This window comes from Dama dama, chromosome X (assembly GCF_033118175.1).
Source record: "Dama dama isolate Ldn47 chromosome X, ASM3311817v1, whole genome shotgun sequence".
NCBI classification, from domain to species: Eukaryota; Metazoa; Chordata; class Mammalia; order Artiodactyla; family Cervidae; genus Dama; species Dama dama.
Window position 1 is genome coordinate 99,197,863 of NC_083714.1, and position 16,966 is coordinate 99,214,828.

General features: G+C 48.0%; 1 protein-coding gene across 9 annotated transcripts; it reads right to left on the reverse strand.

Annotated features, from left to right (window-relative positions):
* Positions 1-4,548: 4,548 nt before the first annotated feature.
* Positions 4,549-11,353, reverse strand: WDR13 (WD repeat domain 13). Of its 9 annotated transcripts, none has more exons than XM_061136226.1 (10): positions 11,236-11,353; positions 10,723-10,802; positions 9,815-10,021; positions 8,947-9,056; positions 8,698-8,828; positions 7,800-8,107; positions 6,945-7,125; positions 6,483-6,624; positions 5,245-5,363; positions 4,549-4,822 (listed from the first exon to the last, which is right to left on the reverse strand). In XM_061136226.1, exons 1-10 carry the CDS (start codon positions 11,336-11,338, stop codon positions 4,638-4,640), a joined length of 1,566 nt encoding a protein of 521 aa, XP_060992209.1. In that variant the 5' UTR covers positions 11,339-11,353; the 3' UTR covers positions 4,549-4,637. The 9 variants fall into 9 exon arrangements, with proteins under 9 accessions (XP_060992209.1, XP_060992206.1, XP_060992205.1 ...); XM_061136223.1 differs by having other exon boundaries at positions 9,815-10,111; XM_061136222.1 differs by having other exon boundaries at positions 9,815-10,055; positions 11,147-11,294.
* Between the last annotated feature and the right edge of the window lie 5,613 nt (positions 11,354-16,966).

Here is a 16,966-nt window from a genome sequence, read left to right on the forward strand (position 1 = left end):
TTTCCCTCTGCTGATTGTGCTCTGTATCTTTTTGCTGTAAAAATCATAGCCGTGCATGCTGAGACTGAGAATCCTTCTAGCAAATCACTGATTCTGTGAACAGTCCAGCTCTCTGGACTATCACCACTATCTCATCATCATTTACCTTAAGGTCTGTCAGATGGAACTAGCAGGTACAAATGCTTCTGGCTGCAAGTAACCACACTGTCCGGTAACAGTGGCTTGGATGAACAAGAGGTTACTTTCCTCCATCAACAGGACTGCTGGTGTTAGTTCAGCAGCTCAACTATGTTGGGCCAGGCTGGGGTCTCTGTGACTCTGTGGACTGAGCCTGAGGTCTCAAGGTGGTAGCTACACTTCCCCTTGATGCATCTGGAGCCAGTAGCCTATGAAGCTAGTGGGAAGGGAGCAAGTGGAGCAAGAGCCTCCTTGATATTACGGAACTTTGACATTTTCCGGGTGACTCAGGTCATTGACAAGGGATTTGGGTTATCTGTCTCCCTGCCTATACCCCAAAGTTTCTCTCCTCATTCAGTGCTCAGTAGCTCAGTCATGTCCAACTCTTTGTGACCATATGGACCGTAGCCTGCCTGCCAAACTCCTCTGTCCATGGAATTTTCAGGCAAGAATACACTCAGGGCTCCTCTCAAATACTGAACATTACTCTGTGGTCTCTGAGCTATTCCAGGTCCTGAATTTGGGCCCTGGGTAGGCTTGGGAGGAGGTGGGGGTGGCTTGGGGTTTCTCTGAGGTGGAGAGAGATTACTCATCCCCTTCCTCCCACAACAGGAGCCATCACCTCAGCCTTGGGGTCCATGGTTGCTCTGCACTGCCTTGGCGCTCTCAACACCTCTGCTCCCTACTTGCAGAAAACAACCAATGCCAACAACAGATATGGGGCTCACGGAGTGGCTGCCCCAAAGGTGGGGGGAGCCTAGGAACCTCAGCCTCTCTGAGGAGCAGGTGGAGTCCTGAAGACTAATAGGATGAAACCTCTGTGGTAGAAGCCAACATTCCCTACCTTAGCCCCTCTGCTGCTACCACCCCATCACTGCTTGCCTCAACTAATGCAGGGTCTCCTGACTGGCCCCCCTGCTCCTGCTCCCCTCCTTCAGTCTGTTTTCTCCACAGTGCCCAGGGGGATCCTCTCATAATGAAGTCAGACCATTCCCCTACTGTGCTCAAAATCTTCTGGGAACTCACCCCTCACTCAACAAAAAAGTTCAAGTCTTCACAGTGGCTCCTAAAGCCCTCCAGCATTGGACCTGTCCAACCTTATCTCCTACCAAACCTTGATCCAGCTATACTGGCCTCTATGATGGTCCTTCTGGCACACTCCAGCCTTGGCACATTTGCACTGCCTTTTCTAAACCTATAATATTCTTCTCCCTCACACACAGTGGCTCTCTCACTTCATTCAGGTGTTTGTATAAATTTCACACTGTCAGAGACTCCAGGCTTCCCAGGCGGCTCAGTGGGTAAAGAATCCACCTGCAATACAGGAGACGCAGGAGATGAGGGTTCAATCCCTGGGTCGGTAAGATCCCCTGGAGGAAGGCATGGCAGCCAACTCCAGTATTCTTGCCTGGAGAATCCCACGGACAGAAGAGCCTGGAGGACTACAGTCCATAGGGTTGCAAAGAGTTGGACACAACTGAAGCAACTGAGCATGCACAGAGACCCCAGATAGCCAAAGCAATCTTAAGAAAGAAAAATGGAGCTGAATTAGGCTTCCTGACTTCAAACTATACTACAAAGCTACAGTAATCAAAACATTATGGTACTGGCACAAAAAAACAGAACTATAGATCAATGGAACAGGACAGAATGTCTAGAAATAAACTTACATGCCTATGGTCAATTAATCCATGACAAAGGAGGCAAGAATAGACAATGGAGGAAAGACAGTCTCTTCAGTAAGTGCTGCTGGGAAAACTGGTCAGCTACATGTAAAAGGATGAAATTAGAACATCCCCTGAAACCATATACAAAAATAAATTAAAAATGGATTATAAACCTAAATGTAAGACCAGATACTATAAAACTCTTAAAGGAAAACATAGGCAAAACACTCTTTGACATGAACTGCAGCAATATCTTTTTGGATTCACCTCCTAGAGTAATAAAAATAAAAATAAACAAATGGGACCTAATTAAAGGCTTTTTGCACAGCAAAGAAAACCATAAACAAACCAAAAAAGACAATTTTCTCCCACAGAATGGGAGAAAATATTTGCAAATGATGTGATCAACAAAGGATTCATCTCCAAAATATACAAACAGTTCATGTGGCTCAATATCAAAACAACAAACAACCCTTGGGATCTCTCTGGGGGTCCAGTGGTTCCACACTTCTCTTGCAGGGGGCATGGGTTCAATCCCTGGTTAAAGAACTAAGATCTAGCATACTGTGTGGTGCCGCCAAACAAAAAACAAACAGGCAAAAATGAGCAGATGATCTAAATAGACATTTCCCCAAAAAAGACATACAGATGGCCAAAAAAGCACAAGAAAAGATGCTGAACATTACTAATTATTAGTGAAATGCAATTCAAAACTACAATGAGATATCGCTCACTGGTCAGAATGGCTATTATTAAAATTCTACAAACAATAAATGGTGGAGAGGATGTGGCAAAAAGAGAAACTCCCCTACACTGTTGGTGGGAATGTAATTTGGTACAACCACTATGGAGAACAGTATGGAGGTTCCTTAAAAAACTAAAAATAGAGCTACCATATGGTCCAGCAATCCCACTCCTGGGCATATGTCCCGAGAAAAACATAATTTGAAAAGATACATGCACGCCAGTGTTTACTGTAGCACTATTTACAATAGCCAAGACATGGAAGCAATCTAAATGTCCATCAACAGAGGAATGGGTAAAGATGTGATACACAGAGTTTCCCTGGTGGTCCAGTGGTTAACAGTTCACTCTGCAATGCAGTGACACCAGTTCAATCCCTGCTTAGGGAAGATCCCACATGCCACAGAGTAACTGAGCCCTTATGCCACAACTACCAAGCCCACACTCTAGAGCCCATGAGCCACAATTACTGAACTCACATGCTGCAACTACAGAAGCCCAGGTACCCAGAGCCCATGCTCTGCAACAAGACAGAAGCCACCACAATGAGAAGCCTGCACACCACAACAAAGAGTAACCCCCGCTTGCTCCAACTAAAGAAAGCCAGTCTGCAGCAATGAAGACCCCCATAGCCAAAAAATAAAATAAATCTTTAAAAAAAAGATGTGGTACATATATACAATGCAATATTACTCAACCATAAAAAAGAATGAAATAATGCCATCTACAGCAACATGGATGGAGCTAGAGATTATCACACTAGGTGAAGTCAGACAGAGAAAGATAAATATCATATGATATCTCTTATTTGCAGGATCTAAAAAGAACACAAATGAATTTATTAACAAAATAGAAACAGACTCATAGACTTGGAAAAGAAACTTATGGTTACCAAAAGAAAAGGTGGGAAGAAGGAATATTAATAAATTAGGAGTTTGGAATTAACATACATATACTTCTACACATAAAACAGATAACCAACAAAGACCTACTGTACAGCACAGGGAACTTGGTTCAACATTCTGTCACAACTTTATGGAAAAAGAATCTGAAAAAGAATAGATACATGTATATATATAGTTGAATCACTCTGCTGTACACCTAAAACTAACACAACATTGTACATCAACCATACTCCAATATAATATAAAATCTAAAAAAATAAATAAGGGTTTCCCTGGTGGCTCAGGGGTCAAGATTCTGCCTGTCAATGTAGGAGACAGTGGTTCGATCCCTGGTCCAGGAAGATCCCACATGCCATGGAGAAACTAAGCCCATGGGCCACAACTATTGATCCAGTGCTCTAGAGCCCGGGAGCCACCACTACTGAGCCCATGTGCTACAAATACTGAAGACTGTGCCACAAGAGAAACCACATCAATGATAAGTCTGCACACTGCAATGAAGAGTAGCTCCTGCTCACCGCAACTAGAGAAAAGCCCACACGGCAACGAAGACCCAGCATAGCCAAAAATAAATAAAATTATTTTATAAAATACATAAAAAATAAATTTTACATGGTCAGGAACATCTGTGATCATGATACCAAAAAGAGCCTAATCCTCCCCACCCTCTTGCAACTCTATCCCCTATCCTTTATTCTCACAACACTCAACTTTAGCTGACCCATTATATATTTTTGTTTATTATCTACCTGACTCCACTAGAATGTAAGCCTCACAAGGGCAACGATTTTTGTCAGTTTAGGTCACAGCTGTACCCTCAGTGCCTAGAACAGTTACTGGCATACAATAGGTGCTTGATAATGTCCGTCCAATGCATCACTGTGTAAAACATGTGAAGTAGTGCCTCTGACATGGCAGATGTTCATAAATGGTTGTTGAATGAATGAATGAATCAATGTACGAAGGCATGAATGAGGAGGTGAACCTCACCCCATTTTGGGTCCTAGAGCTGCCCTATCCCCCATCTCACCCCCTGCAGAACTGGAAGCCAGCCATCGGCACAACCACAGGAACTTTATTTACAAATACAAGACTGGGGCAGGAGGTGGGTGGGAAGGTGAACGGTAGCAAGGCTGGAAGTCTCCTACTTCTGCTCCCGCCTCCAGACGATAACCATGCCACTAGCGTCGCTTGAAGCCAGCAGGCTCTCATCACAGTTAAAGCTGACATCCAGCACGGGCGCACTGTGGCCCTGCAGCTTGTTGACGGCGGCCTTGGCTGCCCGCTCCACGTCAAAGAAATGCACGCACATGTCCTCACTGCCAGTCACTGCCCAGATGAGAGGAGAGACCATCAGGAGGTGTCGCAGGAGGCAGTGGGGTGCCCTGCATGTGGAGTCTCTGAGGTGTCTGAGGTGTTGATGGATTTATGTCCAAGGTGTGAAGTCCCAGGGCTAGGGGCCCTGGAGTATACCAGCCCTAGATGGGAGGTCACCTAGCTGTGTTGGTTCTGTGTCCAGAGTGTGAGGTCTCTGTGTTCTTTGTTGGTGGGGGTGAGGAGGGGTCTGTGTCTCAGGCTATGAGGTTTCTGGGGTGTTTGGGGGTCTGTGTTCAAAGTGTGAGGTTTCTTGGAGTTTCTGAAGCCCAGGAAGTCAGGGCATTGGGGTATCCTGATATTTGAGCCAGAACAGCACCACCCCTGGTCCCCAATCCTCCCTGGCCACCCAGACACCCCAATCCCATGGGACTCACCCACACAGGCCCCCTGGCGGAAGGACATGAGAGGGCAGAAGATACTGCGCACAGGGTGTGAGCTCTGCTCAATGGGGAAGCTTCTCTTCAGCTGCAGGGTCCCCTCATTGTCCACCACTCTGAGAGGAGGAGAAGAGTGGGTCGGGGGGCAGCATCAGCACCGGGGGAGACAAATGGTGGGCTAGCCTGTGTCCCCAACCCCCACACCCAAACTCCTTTCAAGGTTCATGAAATCCAGTTTTGAGACCACTGCATAAACGTATAAAGCATGGGCTAGAGTGCAATAGTGACCGTTTGGAAGCTGTATCTGTTGATATATGTGGGGAACCTCTTCTGTTTAACTCACTAGTTCCTTTCTCTAAGGATCCCTAAGAGATCCTGGAGTTAGGACACGCACAGAGAGGAAATGGCTGACCAAACTACAGGACCCCTGCACTGTGGAACACCATATGGCCATTCAAAGGAATGAACCCGAACTACTCCAGGAAGTCTGGGGCATTTCCACAGCAGTTTGGTAAGGAAAGCTTTCTGGCATATAGCCCAGGCTGAGAACTGCATTTAGGTGACATAACTGTGTGGAGATAGTAAAACTCCCTGCTTCAAAAAGAAAAAAAAAAGGAAGGAAAGAAAGCATGCCACTGCTCTAAGGGCATGCTAAGTCACTTCAGTCGTGTCCAACTCTTTGTGACCCCATGAATGGTAGCCTGCCAGGCTCCTCTGTCCATGGGATTCTCCAGGCAAGAATACTAGAGTGGGTTGCCAGGCCCTCCTCCAGGGGGGGTCTTCCCAACCCAGGGATCGAACCAACGTTTCTTACATCTCCTGTACTGGCAGGTGGGTTCTTTACCACTAGCATCACCTGGGAAGCTCTAAGGGGGCTCTAATCCATTTTATGGCTCAGTTTGCTCATCTATAAAATAGATATGATAATAGCACCCACCTCACAGGGTTTTTGTGAGGATTAAATGAGGTGATATGTATAATGTGCTTTGAACACAGCCTGGCCCCAGTAATTGCTATGAACATGCTAGCTACTACTATTACTATTACTTCTCCTATTGCATTACAGCTCCTATTGACGTTGCTATTATCATATTATTAGGAGACCAGATCTCCACCCTCAAGGAAGTTAATCTCCACCCTCCACAGCTCAGTCTGCTGGGAAGAGAAGGCTCTCATGCCAGTCTGACAGAGGGGCCAGGCTCCCCACCTCCAGGTGGCACAGAAAGGAGACCCACCTGTAGAGCAGCAGCTTGTTGAGGCAAGCATTGATGAGTAGTGAGGGGTCCCGGGCCTCACGGCTGACCCAGGAGCGGGCAGAGATGCTGGTCACGGGGCTGCCCTCGTGCACCACCAGACGCTTGGCTTTGGTCAGCTTCCCTGTGGCAGCAGAGAGGAGGCAGAGGTGAGTGCTAGGGCTGTGCACCAGGAGGGTGGGAGTACAAGCACCCAGATGCAGGTCAGGGGCCTGCCTGTGTGTGCTAAGTTGCTTCAGCTGTGTCCAACTCTTTGCGACCCTATGGGCTGATCCTGCCAGGCTCTGTCCATGGGATTCTCCAAGCAAGAATACTAAAGTGGGTTGCCATGCCCTCCTCCAGGGGCTCTTCCCAACCCAGGGATGGAACCTGTGTTTCCTGCAGCTCCTACATTGTAGGATTCTTTACCACTGAGCCACCAGGAAAGCCCGGGTGCCTGCCTACCTGTGGCCATGTCAAAGAGGAAGGAGAAAACACTGCCGCGGTCATCACCCGCCCAGAGAAGTCGGCCAGGGGCATCAAAGGACAGAGCGAGGACGCGGCCCGTCAGCTTGCTGGAACCACCCTTCACTTTCTTGCCCGTGGAGATGTTCATGACGTGCACATTGTGCTTGGCATTCCCCACCTGTGGGTGAAACCCACATACCATCACCCTGCTCCCAGCTAGTCCTCCTTCCTTGAGGCTGCAGTTGATGGAACTGGCTGATCCCTTATGCGCTCTCATTATAGGAGGGTGGGTCGATAGACTGCAAAGTGACCCAGGCTGGTAATCCTCCCCAGCTGGTCCCTCTTGCAATTTGACCAGAACAGACAGCTGCTCCCAGAACTAAAGGGAACTGTCTGGTCTTTCTTGGAGTCTTCGACTAGTCTAGGACATAAGATCCCAGAGCACAGGCTCACAGGGCCAACTCCCCCTACTCCCTGCTCAGGGCTGGGCCAGACTTTTCATTTCCTTCCCCTGCCCTCTGACTCTCCATCCAGATCAGACCACCAAAGAGCTGCCACTGGGACAAGGTTTCCAACCAGTAACCTTGCTCCCCAGCCAGCAACCCCTGCAGCTGGCAAATGGTAGGACTACTGCTGATGGGGCCGTGACCCTACCCACAGACTGCCCCATCCCCACAGTGAGCCCACCCCAGTCCAAGAACTGAGACCCTAGTCCTGCCTTGTTTCCCTCTGAATCTGGCCAAAGGAGGATGGAGGTGATGGACTAGAGGGGACTCCTTATCCCCATTCCCTGAGACACGCCCTCCCGGCCTGGCATCCCTCCCTTGGTGAGGGGGCGCCCTGGAGCCTGACCACGGTAAGGTTGTTGTTGACCGGCTGGAAGGTGCAGCAGAGCAGTTCGGCGCCGTCAGGGTCAGGGATCTCCCGGATGCAGCGGCCATCCTCAGAGGCCCAGATGCGCATGGTGGCATCAAGGGAGGTGGACACAAGGATGTCATTGGAGAGAGACCAGGCAAAGTCGGAGACCCCGCGGGTGTGGCCCCGCAGCACTCGGAGCACGGTGGGCGGGGCAGGTACCAGCTGGCACAGTGAGATGCTGCCATCAAGTGAGCAACAGGCCAGGCGGTGCCGGTCATCATTGGCGAAGCGCACCCTGGGGACTGCAAGGCCAAGGAGCCATTTGGGAGGGTCAGCATGCTCACCGAGTGCTTTCATTTATGGAAGCTTCTGACCTGTGAGCTGGGGGCCAGGATCCACTGCACCAGGCACAGTGGCCTCAGCAAAGGGCTTTCCTTGGCTGAGAAAGAGAGCTGGAACCTGGAAGGCCCTCTGCCAAAAACTCTCTAAATCTTGGCAGGTACCTTATGGACTGTAAATGACTTCTGTAGTGTGAAATGGCTTCCACATCTCAGTTAGCACTTTCTAATTACCAAGGTCTTGGCAGTTTGCAACCCATTCTGCCCTTTGCAAGGGGATTTCTCTGCAGCAGAGGCTTTAAGCTCCTTCAAGTGACTCACGACGCCAGAAGCCAAGTGCTCTTTTAAGCTGCTCAGTTCTTTTATGGTAGATAAAGTAACCAAGGCTTTGCAGATCACTTTGCAGAGGGCTTTTAGGTTTGTGAAAAGTTTGATGTATGGGAACTGCCCCATCAGAGGTGGACCCAAGACTCTGCATTCCAGAAAAGGAGGCACTGGGTTGCTGTCAGTTTGGGCAAATGCATGGTGATGGGACCCACCATCCACTGGCTCACCTGCCTCATCCACGTGCTGGTCAAAAACATGGTACATGCCTGCAAAGGCATAGTTCTCGCTCAGCGATGTGTCCCCAGCCATGGCTCGACTTGCTTCTGCCGCTGAGGTGGGCACCACGCTGCCTGGGGGCCTAGGCCCCAGTAGGAGTGAGGAGTAAGAGAAGGGAGGTACTAGCGTGTGGCCTTTCATTTTCCCGTGGCCCCTCCCCTCCTCACAAACCTCTTCTTTCAGCTGCCCCTGGTGCATACCTGTCCTCATAGACAGCACGGTTCATCTGTGCTTGCAGTTGGTAGGAGCCTCGGCTGACAGAGCGGCGGTGCCCACGGGCCCCCAGGGCCCGAGGATCATCTTCGAAGTCCTGGCAACAGAGGGTCAGAGTGGGCACACCTTGCAAACAGCCCTCAAGAACCTATAAGATCTAGAATCTTCAAAATATATCCAGAACCATGGGAACTTCCTGGCGGTCCAGTGGTTAAGACCACACTTCCACTGCGAGGGCGTGGGTTCAATCCCTGGTTGGAAAACTAAGATCCCATATGCCAGAACCAGATTCCTTCTCACCCCTTCCACAGCCACCACTGCTGGCACTACTGTGGTGGCCTCTGCATTAGTTCCCTTGCTCTTGCCCCACTCAGCAGATATTCAACAAATGTTCTTTGAACAAAGAATGAACACTTTTCCACCAGAAAACCACTTGATTTAGTCTCTTGCCTCATTCAAGTCTCAGCTCAACTGTCACCTCCTCAGAGAGGCCTTCCCTAATCATCTCCATTAGAAACAGCTTTTTTCTGTCCCCTACACCAGTCCTGTTTCATTCCCCAAGTCTGCTTTATTTTTCCACATTAGCACTCCTCACTACAAGCCATGGTAGTTATTCACTTGTTTACCTGCTTTGCTACGTTTATTGACCTATTTATCTCATTTATTGCCTGTTAATCAACCTATTTATCTTATTTGTATTTGTTGATTTATATCACACATTATCTCTTTTTGCCTCCTGCTCATCCTAAGAGCCTAGAACAGTGCCTGGCACATAGCAGGTGCTTGACAAGTCTGTTGAATGAATAAATATGGAGGCAGGTAGTAAACACAGCAGGTGCATGGGGAGGAGCTCACCTCCATGCGGTCAAGGGTAGTGCGGCTGCTGCGGACGATGCTGTTGCTATAGGCACGGGCACTGCCTGGCTCAGAGAGGGGCCCGTAACGCTGGCCCAGCAGCTGCCCACGCAGCCTCAGGTACTGCCGACGCAATGCTGGAGGGTGCCCAGCTTTGGCATTCTCTCGCAGTAGCTGGCTGCGCCGTCGGATATATTGCGTCCGAAACTGTGGAAACGTTGGTGTGCGGTACGCGTTGTACCTGCGATGGCAGGAGGCAAGGCGGGCAGCAGGCACAGGACAGAGGGAGTCAATCAACTCAAGGGATAGGGAAGAAGAATGAGGTGTGTGTCAGGATGGCAAGTGGTCAGAAGTGGTGATGGGGGTCTCTCTGGTGCTGTAATGAGGGTGAGTCCATAATAGTAATGGGCATGGCAAGAAGGTCCGTGTGGGTACAATGGAGGCAGTCTGCAATTTTGCTGGAAGTGGTATGGGGTGACCGAGTCAGTGTAGACAATGGTAGAGGCCAATCTGACATGGTGTGGGAGTTAGTGTGGGCAATGGTGGGGGTCAGTATGGGATGGCGACTGGGTCAGACTGGGGAAATGACGGTGGCAAGAGAAGTCTGGAGGCAAAAGTGGGAACAGGATGTCACCAGCCTGGGCTCTATCAACCCCTCCCAAGGCTCTAATACCAGACGCTCTGCGCATGCCCACATGTGACTGCATTCTCCTAGCATGCTCTTTAACGACCCTCTCTGGCCAGTCATTCTCTCGGTGGGCAAGCCCCACACGCTACTACTGCACATGCTCACCTCCGGCAAGCCCACTCAGCAGCAAAAGGCAAGTTCTCTGCCCAGCCTCATTTATTGCCACTGCGCATGCACCACAGTAACTTCCGCTCCCACGAGCTCCGACCCCACGCCTCACCTCGCGTCTACTGCTAAGACCTGCTGCCACACCGCGGCCATTCCCTGGCCTCCTCTTCCGGCGTGTCCGCCCGCGGGAGCCTGCAGGACAAGGGCCTGGAATGTCAGCGTCTCAAGTGAAGAGATCTAGTTCCGCCCCTTCCGCCAGGCGATTGTTGCCATAGACACAGAGTCCCTCCAGTCCACGAAGTCTCGAAATCCCACCCGGCTGTTAACATGGTCACCACCCCAGTCCTGCCCTTCCCAGGCAGCGCCCCGGTGACTCATAGCAGCGATTCAGATCTGACCCCACCCTTCCCGGTCACCATAGCAACGCCCCTCCCCCACCTAGTAATCCTTGTCGGCAATCCCCAACCATCTTGCCCCCTCCCACCCCACGCATTCCGTTCCAGGGTCCAAGAGCAGGACCCGGGATCAGGGACCACCTCCGGGGCTGCCTCCCGCTCTTGAGGCTCCCGGGGCGGCCCTGAAACCAGTGTCACCCTTCTCTCCTCTCTTTCTCTCTCTCTCTCACAGGCTCCAGCAAGATGGCCGCCTGCTGCCAGGAAGAGCCGCCGAGCGCGGAGCAAGTCGATAGGAATCCTCCCCAGGGCGTGGGAGAAACCACGCAGGCGCATTAAGGAACAGGCACTTTTGGCACAAGGATGGAGGCTCCGCCCTTTTAAGGTCTATTCACCCCCAGTCCCTAATGGCATTTAGGTACACAAGAACAACGTCCAGGGAGGACCGGGGCAGGGCAAGTATGCCAATTATCCACTAAAAAGCAGAAATACTACTTTTAAAAAAGACTTCCTTTTGAAAAGAGTGGCATAAGCTGCTTTTCAGCAGTAAAATCTTCACCAAGCAAGATTAGAAGTGCAGAATAAAAAATAGTCACCCATGCAGAGGCCCCTGAAAGTTCTCCAATTCTTAGGTGACTGATGGGCCTTCAGACATGCCCAGAGTCAGAAGAGTACTTTCTGTGTGTCTGTGATGGAGTGGCGGGGTGGGCTTGGATACTCCCAGGAAGCTTGGTCTGGGCGTCTCTAGAGATGGGAGACATGATTATGTACTACAAGCTTTGGGGTTTGGATCCCAGGAGGCCACCTGAATCATCCTTATTTCAACTCCAACAGGAAGTTGCATCTGTATTCATCTTAATGTGATCAGGTTGTACAGTGTATGGAGTTGGACTACAATGTTTAGTAGCTTCCTGTTGTTCAATCGCTCAGTTGTGTCCAATTCTTTGCAACTCTATGGACTGCAGCACTTCAGGCTTCCCTGTCCTTCGCCATCTCCTAGAGCTTGCTCAAGCTCATGTCCATTGAGTCAGTGATGCCATCCAACCATCTCGTCCTCTGTCCTCTGCTTCTCCTCCTGCCTTCAATCTCTCCCAGCATTGGCCTCTTTTCTAATGAGTTGGCTCATCGCACCAGGTGGCCAAAGTACTGGAGCTTCAGCTTCACCATCAGTCCTTCCAATGAATATTCAGGGTTGATTTCCTTTAGGGTTGACTGGTTTGATCTCCTCGCAGTCCAAGGGACTTTCAAGAGTCTTCTGCAACACCACAGTTCAAAAGCACCAATTCTTTGGCGCTCAGTCTTCTTTATGGTCCAACTCTCACATCCACACATGACTACTGGAAAAAACCATAGCTTTGACTAGACGGACCTTTGTATGCAAAGTAATGTCTCTGCTATTTAATATGCTGTCTAGGTTTGTCATAGCTTTTCTTCCAAGGAGCAAGCCTATGTAAGGGCTTAACAGATCTTAACTGATACAGTTCTCAAAAATGTTGTTCAGATTATTGTTTGTTATAAAAAGTGTTATTTTCACACTATTTATATAATAGAATAATCTAAACAGTATTTTTTAAAGCAACCTTAAATGAAACAGAGCCAAAAACGTATTGCCCTTTGTGTTCTAACAACCTCCCTTGTCCATGTAACTAAGCTATGGGTGGTCTTTTCAGGATGTTGAACACCATTTTGTTTCATGATTGCTAAAGAATAAACTATTTTGCTGCATAAACATGTAACCACTAACATTTATTGGACAACATGCTAGATACTGTTTAAGGTGATTTATATGTATTAATCCACTTAATCCTAATAACTGAATGTTGTGGGTCCCTTTACTATCCCTATTTTACAGCCGAGGAAACCCAAAGCCCAAGGGTGACATTTTGTTGCACCAGACCACTATTTGTGGCCAGCATTGGGTTTACAGTTGGCCCTTGAACAACACAGGTTTGAACTGTGTGGGCCCACTTATATGTGGGTTTTTTTTTCAAGAAATATTACAGTATTACATCATCTATGCTTGGTTGAATCCATAGATGCATAACTGTGGATACAGAGGACCAATTATGGGACTTGAGCATCTATGGATTTTATTATCCATGGCAGGTCCTGGAACCCATCCCCCACAGACACCCCTGATGAACAACTGTAATTGCCAGTTTTTTTTTGCCATAAAGAATGATACAACCAATGCCTTTCTATTCTCCTTGACCCTCCCTGGACAGAACCCCACACCTTCATCCCACCATTCAGCTTCTGTAGAAACGCTGTGGGAAGAAATCACAGGAGAGGCAGGAATAGCATGGAGATCTACTGTCTCCCTGCCAGAATTGTTTTGTTCTTGTTTTTTTACAATTCATGTTAAAATTTCAAAAATTATTTTAGAACTTCATTTGTGATACTAGATAAAACAACCTAATGACAGGGTCCTTATAAATATAAATTAGCTATTTATGTGTAAAACATGTCTATAAGGACACCTGTTGTGAGAACATTTGCTGTCATTCCAGGAAGTAGTACAGTACTTTTCAGAAGGCATTACAACCTGGCCACTGCCACAGTCTCTGACAACTATGTGGTCTTGGGCTTAACCTCTTTGTGACTCAGTCTCCTTATCTGAAAATAAAAACTGCCTCATAGAGTTAGTGAGAGGACTAAATGAGTTAATATTTGTAAAGCTTAGACAAGCATCTGGAACAGAGAATATATCCACTAAATGTTGACTACTGTTAGTTGTTTTAAAAAACTTTCCCCAATAAACAGATCCATCTGCCAGAGGTAAATCTGATGCAAAAATAACAAGAATTAGAATGACCCTGATTACCTCTTGCATTATCTGCTCAGCATTTTTTCAATTTTTGTTTTTAAACATTTACACACTAATACTAGATAAAAAGGGGCTTCACTGGTGGCTCAGCAGTAAAGAATCTGGGCGCGACACAGGAGTGAGTTCAATCCCTGAGTGGGGACGATCCCCTGGAGGAAGGCATGGCAACCCACTCCAGTATTCTTGCCTGGAAAATTCCATGGACAGAGGAGCCTGGTAGGCTACAGTCCATAGGGTTACAGAGTCAGACACGACTGAAGTGACTGAGCATGCATGCACTAGATTAAAAATTGGTTTTGAGGGGCTTCCCTGGTGGTATAGTGGATAAGAATCCACCTGTCAATGCAGAGGACATGGATTTGATCCCTGGTCTGAGAAGATTCTACGTGCTGTGGAGCAAATAAGCCCATGTGCCACAATTGCTGAGCCCACATGCCCTAGAGCCTGAGCTCCACAAGAGAAGTCACCACAGTGAGAAGCCCGCACACTGCAAATAGAGAGTAACCCCCACTTGCTGCAACTAGAGAAAACCTGTGTAGCAACGAAGACCCAACGCAGCCATAAATGAATAAATACATTTTTAAAATGGGTTTTGAACAAGCTGGTAACAGAAGGCACTTTCAGTTTGTTGGGAGCTTGGAGAGAAAGGGGCAGAATTTATGTACATGAATGGCAGGCAGGTCAGTGGGTGGGAAAAGAATGATCTAGGGCCTGGGGGTATCAAGTCACCAGAAGCAGCTCCTGGAGGTTGTGAGTAACCTTGGTTACAATCATGGCATTTAAAAAAGCTCAAGTCCAGGGTGGACCACAAGTCCCACCCACTCTAACAGAATCTGGGGCTATTTCACTGTCAGAGTGACAGTTGAGGGTCCTAGCTGAAAGAACAAACGAAAACAGTTGGACAGAAAAGACAGGTAAGCCAGAGCTGCTTGAAGGTAACACCACATCACAATAGTAGCTTAAGTAATGGCAGAAACAAGCAGGGCCCATGTATTTTTTGGACTCCTTTCTTCATGTGCCTCCTGCCTATTTGGCCCCCAGAGTTTATAACTGCAAAGGCGAACACTGGACCACACTGGTTGTGCCAGCTTCTCATTACACAGGCTGAGATGAAACCTGAAGTTGGGCCTCATCCTCAGGAACTAACAGAAGCGTGATTTGAGGGAAAGTTTAGATGACTGGGAGGTTACAAGAGTGTGCTGGGAATCAAAGCCAGAGAATGAAATAGAAAGACCATGGAGATGACATGTAACTGGCATGTAGACCCCGAGTTCTTATTCTCTTATCTCATCCCTGAGGTTTCTTCCTAAACTGGACAAGTGGGGGTTGGGACACAAGATCATAATTTAAATTTGACCATTTCCTGATGGGAAAATATTTGCCTCTGAAGCCAAAGTTCTCACAATCGCCAAAGGCTTAATGGTGATAACTCCCCAATGCCTGAGTCAGAAACCAGATTCCTACACTTGGGAAAAGTCTCACCAACCACTTAAGCAGCCTCCAGCAAATTGCAATAGCCAGCTTTCCAACAAATAATTATCAAGCCCCTACTAGGTGCCAGGCACTGGAAAGATAGCAGTAACTCAGATAACTGGGCTCCACTCTTGTGGAGCTGCCATTCTAGCTATAAAGATAAGTGATAAATAAGATCATTTTTCAAATTGGTTTTTACTATCATTAAAATAGTAGTTTGGTTAGTGGTTCCCTGGTGACTCAGATGGTAAAGTGTCTGCCTACAATGCTGGAGACCTGGGTTCAATCCCTGGGTCAGGAAGATCTCCCAGAGAAGGAAATGGCAACCCACTCCAATATACTTGCCTGGAGAATCCCATGGACAGAGAAGCCTGGTAGGCTACAGTCCATGGGGTCGCAAAGAGTCGGACATGACTGAGCGACTTCACTTTTCACTTTTGGTTAGCATTGCTGAGCGGTGGGGGAAGGAGGAAGGAGTGAGAAATAAATTTAAGCTGGTCACAACACTGTAAATCAACAGCATTTCAATAAAATTTTTAAAATAAAATGACCAAAAAAGTTAAGCTGGACCCTGAATGAAAAAGCAGCCAGATACATGAAGCTCTAGACAACGAATGTGCGGATAAAGCCGGTGAGGCCAGGTAGTGACTGATTCAGAGGAGACATCACTTTACGGGGCTAGAACTGGAGTCACTCTGCTCTTACAATCTCAATTCCCTTTACCCAGTGATGATTCAGGGCCAGACTGGCAGCCTGAGCAAGCCTAGAACCTGGATTTGGTACCTCAATCTCAGGTGATAGAGCTACATGGGCACAGCCATTGATTTGTCCCACTTTTTTTCTGTTAATACACTGACCTACATCTGGTTGCTTTTCAAATATTAAGCCATTCTTGCTTGGTTTTGGTGACAGCCTGCATTTACCAAGCTCTTACAACATCCATCTTATAGAACTGTCACAACAGCCCTAATGAGGTGCAACATTTGGCCCCACTTTGAAGATGAGGAAAGTGAACCCTTGGATGGGTTTACTGCCCATGGCCACAGATGTAGAAAACATTAGAGCTAGCATTTGGAAGCAGGCAGGAAGTAGAACTGGACTAAGTTTCTTATCCAGGATACCAGAAAGCACCACCCCCCTGGTAACCATCCAGCAGTGCTGACAACAGCATCCCATCCCTCTCCACCTCTCTCTATGTCCCCCCACCCCCACCCCCATATCAAGTCCCAAATCAGTTTCTACTCCTGTCTCTCTTCTGATCTTCTGCACTGGTAGATCAGCCATGAAATCTACAACAGCTTCCAACTGCTGTGCGAAGCTGACCGCTTAGGCCTTCTCCCCAACTTCATCCTGTGTTGCTCTTACTCTTATCTGGTTATGCTCCAGTTACACTGGCTTTCTCAATTTAAAATTGCACAAATTGTTCCTGAGATCTAGAACACGCTCTTCTGTGCATGCAAACACTTCTACTCATCCTACACTAATATTACTGATAGCAAGCACTTTGTGCCAGACACTGTTCCAAATATTTTATGCAGAAAACCGTCTGCATAAAATATTTTATACAACAACCCTCTGAAGTTGGTATTATTATTATCACATGTCACAGATCAGGAAATGGAGGCAAAAAATAACCTGCCCAAGACAGCATAGTCAGTAAGCGA

Bases quoted from the DNA above. Each gene is read 5' to 3' on its own strand.
- WDR13 (XM_061136223.1), bottom strand. From the start codon at position 11,338: ATGCGCCTGCGTGGTTTCTCCCACGCCCTGGGGAGGATTCCTATCGAC. The intron at 10,803-11,235 runs GTGAGAGAGAGA...CTTGTCCTGCAG, and splicing joins CGGCCATCTTGCTGGAGCCT to GCTCCCGCGGGCGGACACGC. The intron at 4,823-5,244 runs GTGAGTCCCATG...TCATCTGGGCAG, and splicing joins CCGCCAGGGGGCCTGTGTGG to TGACTGGCAGTGAGGACATG.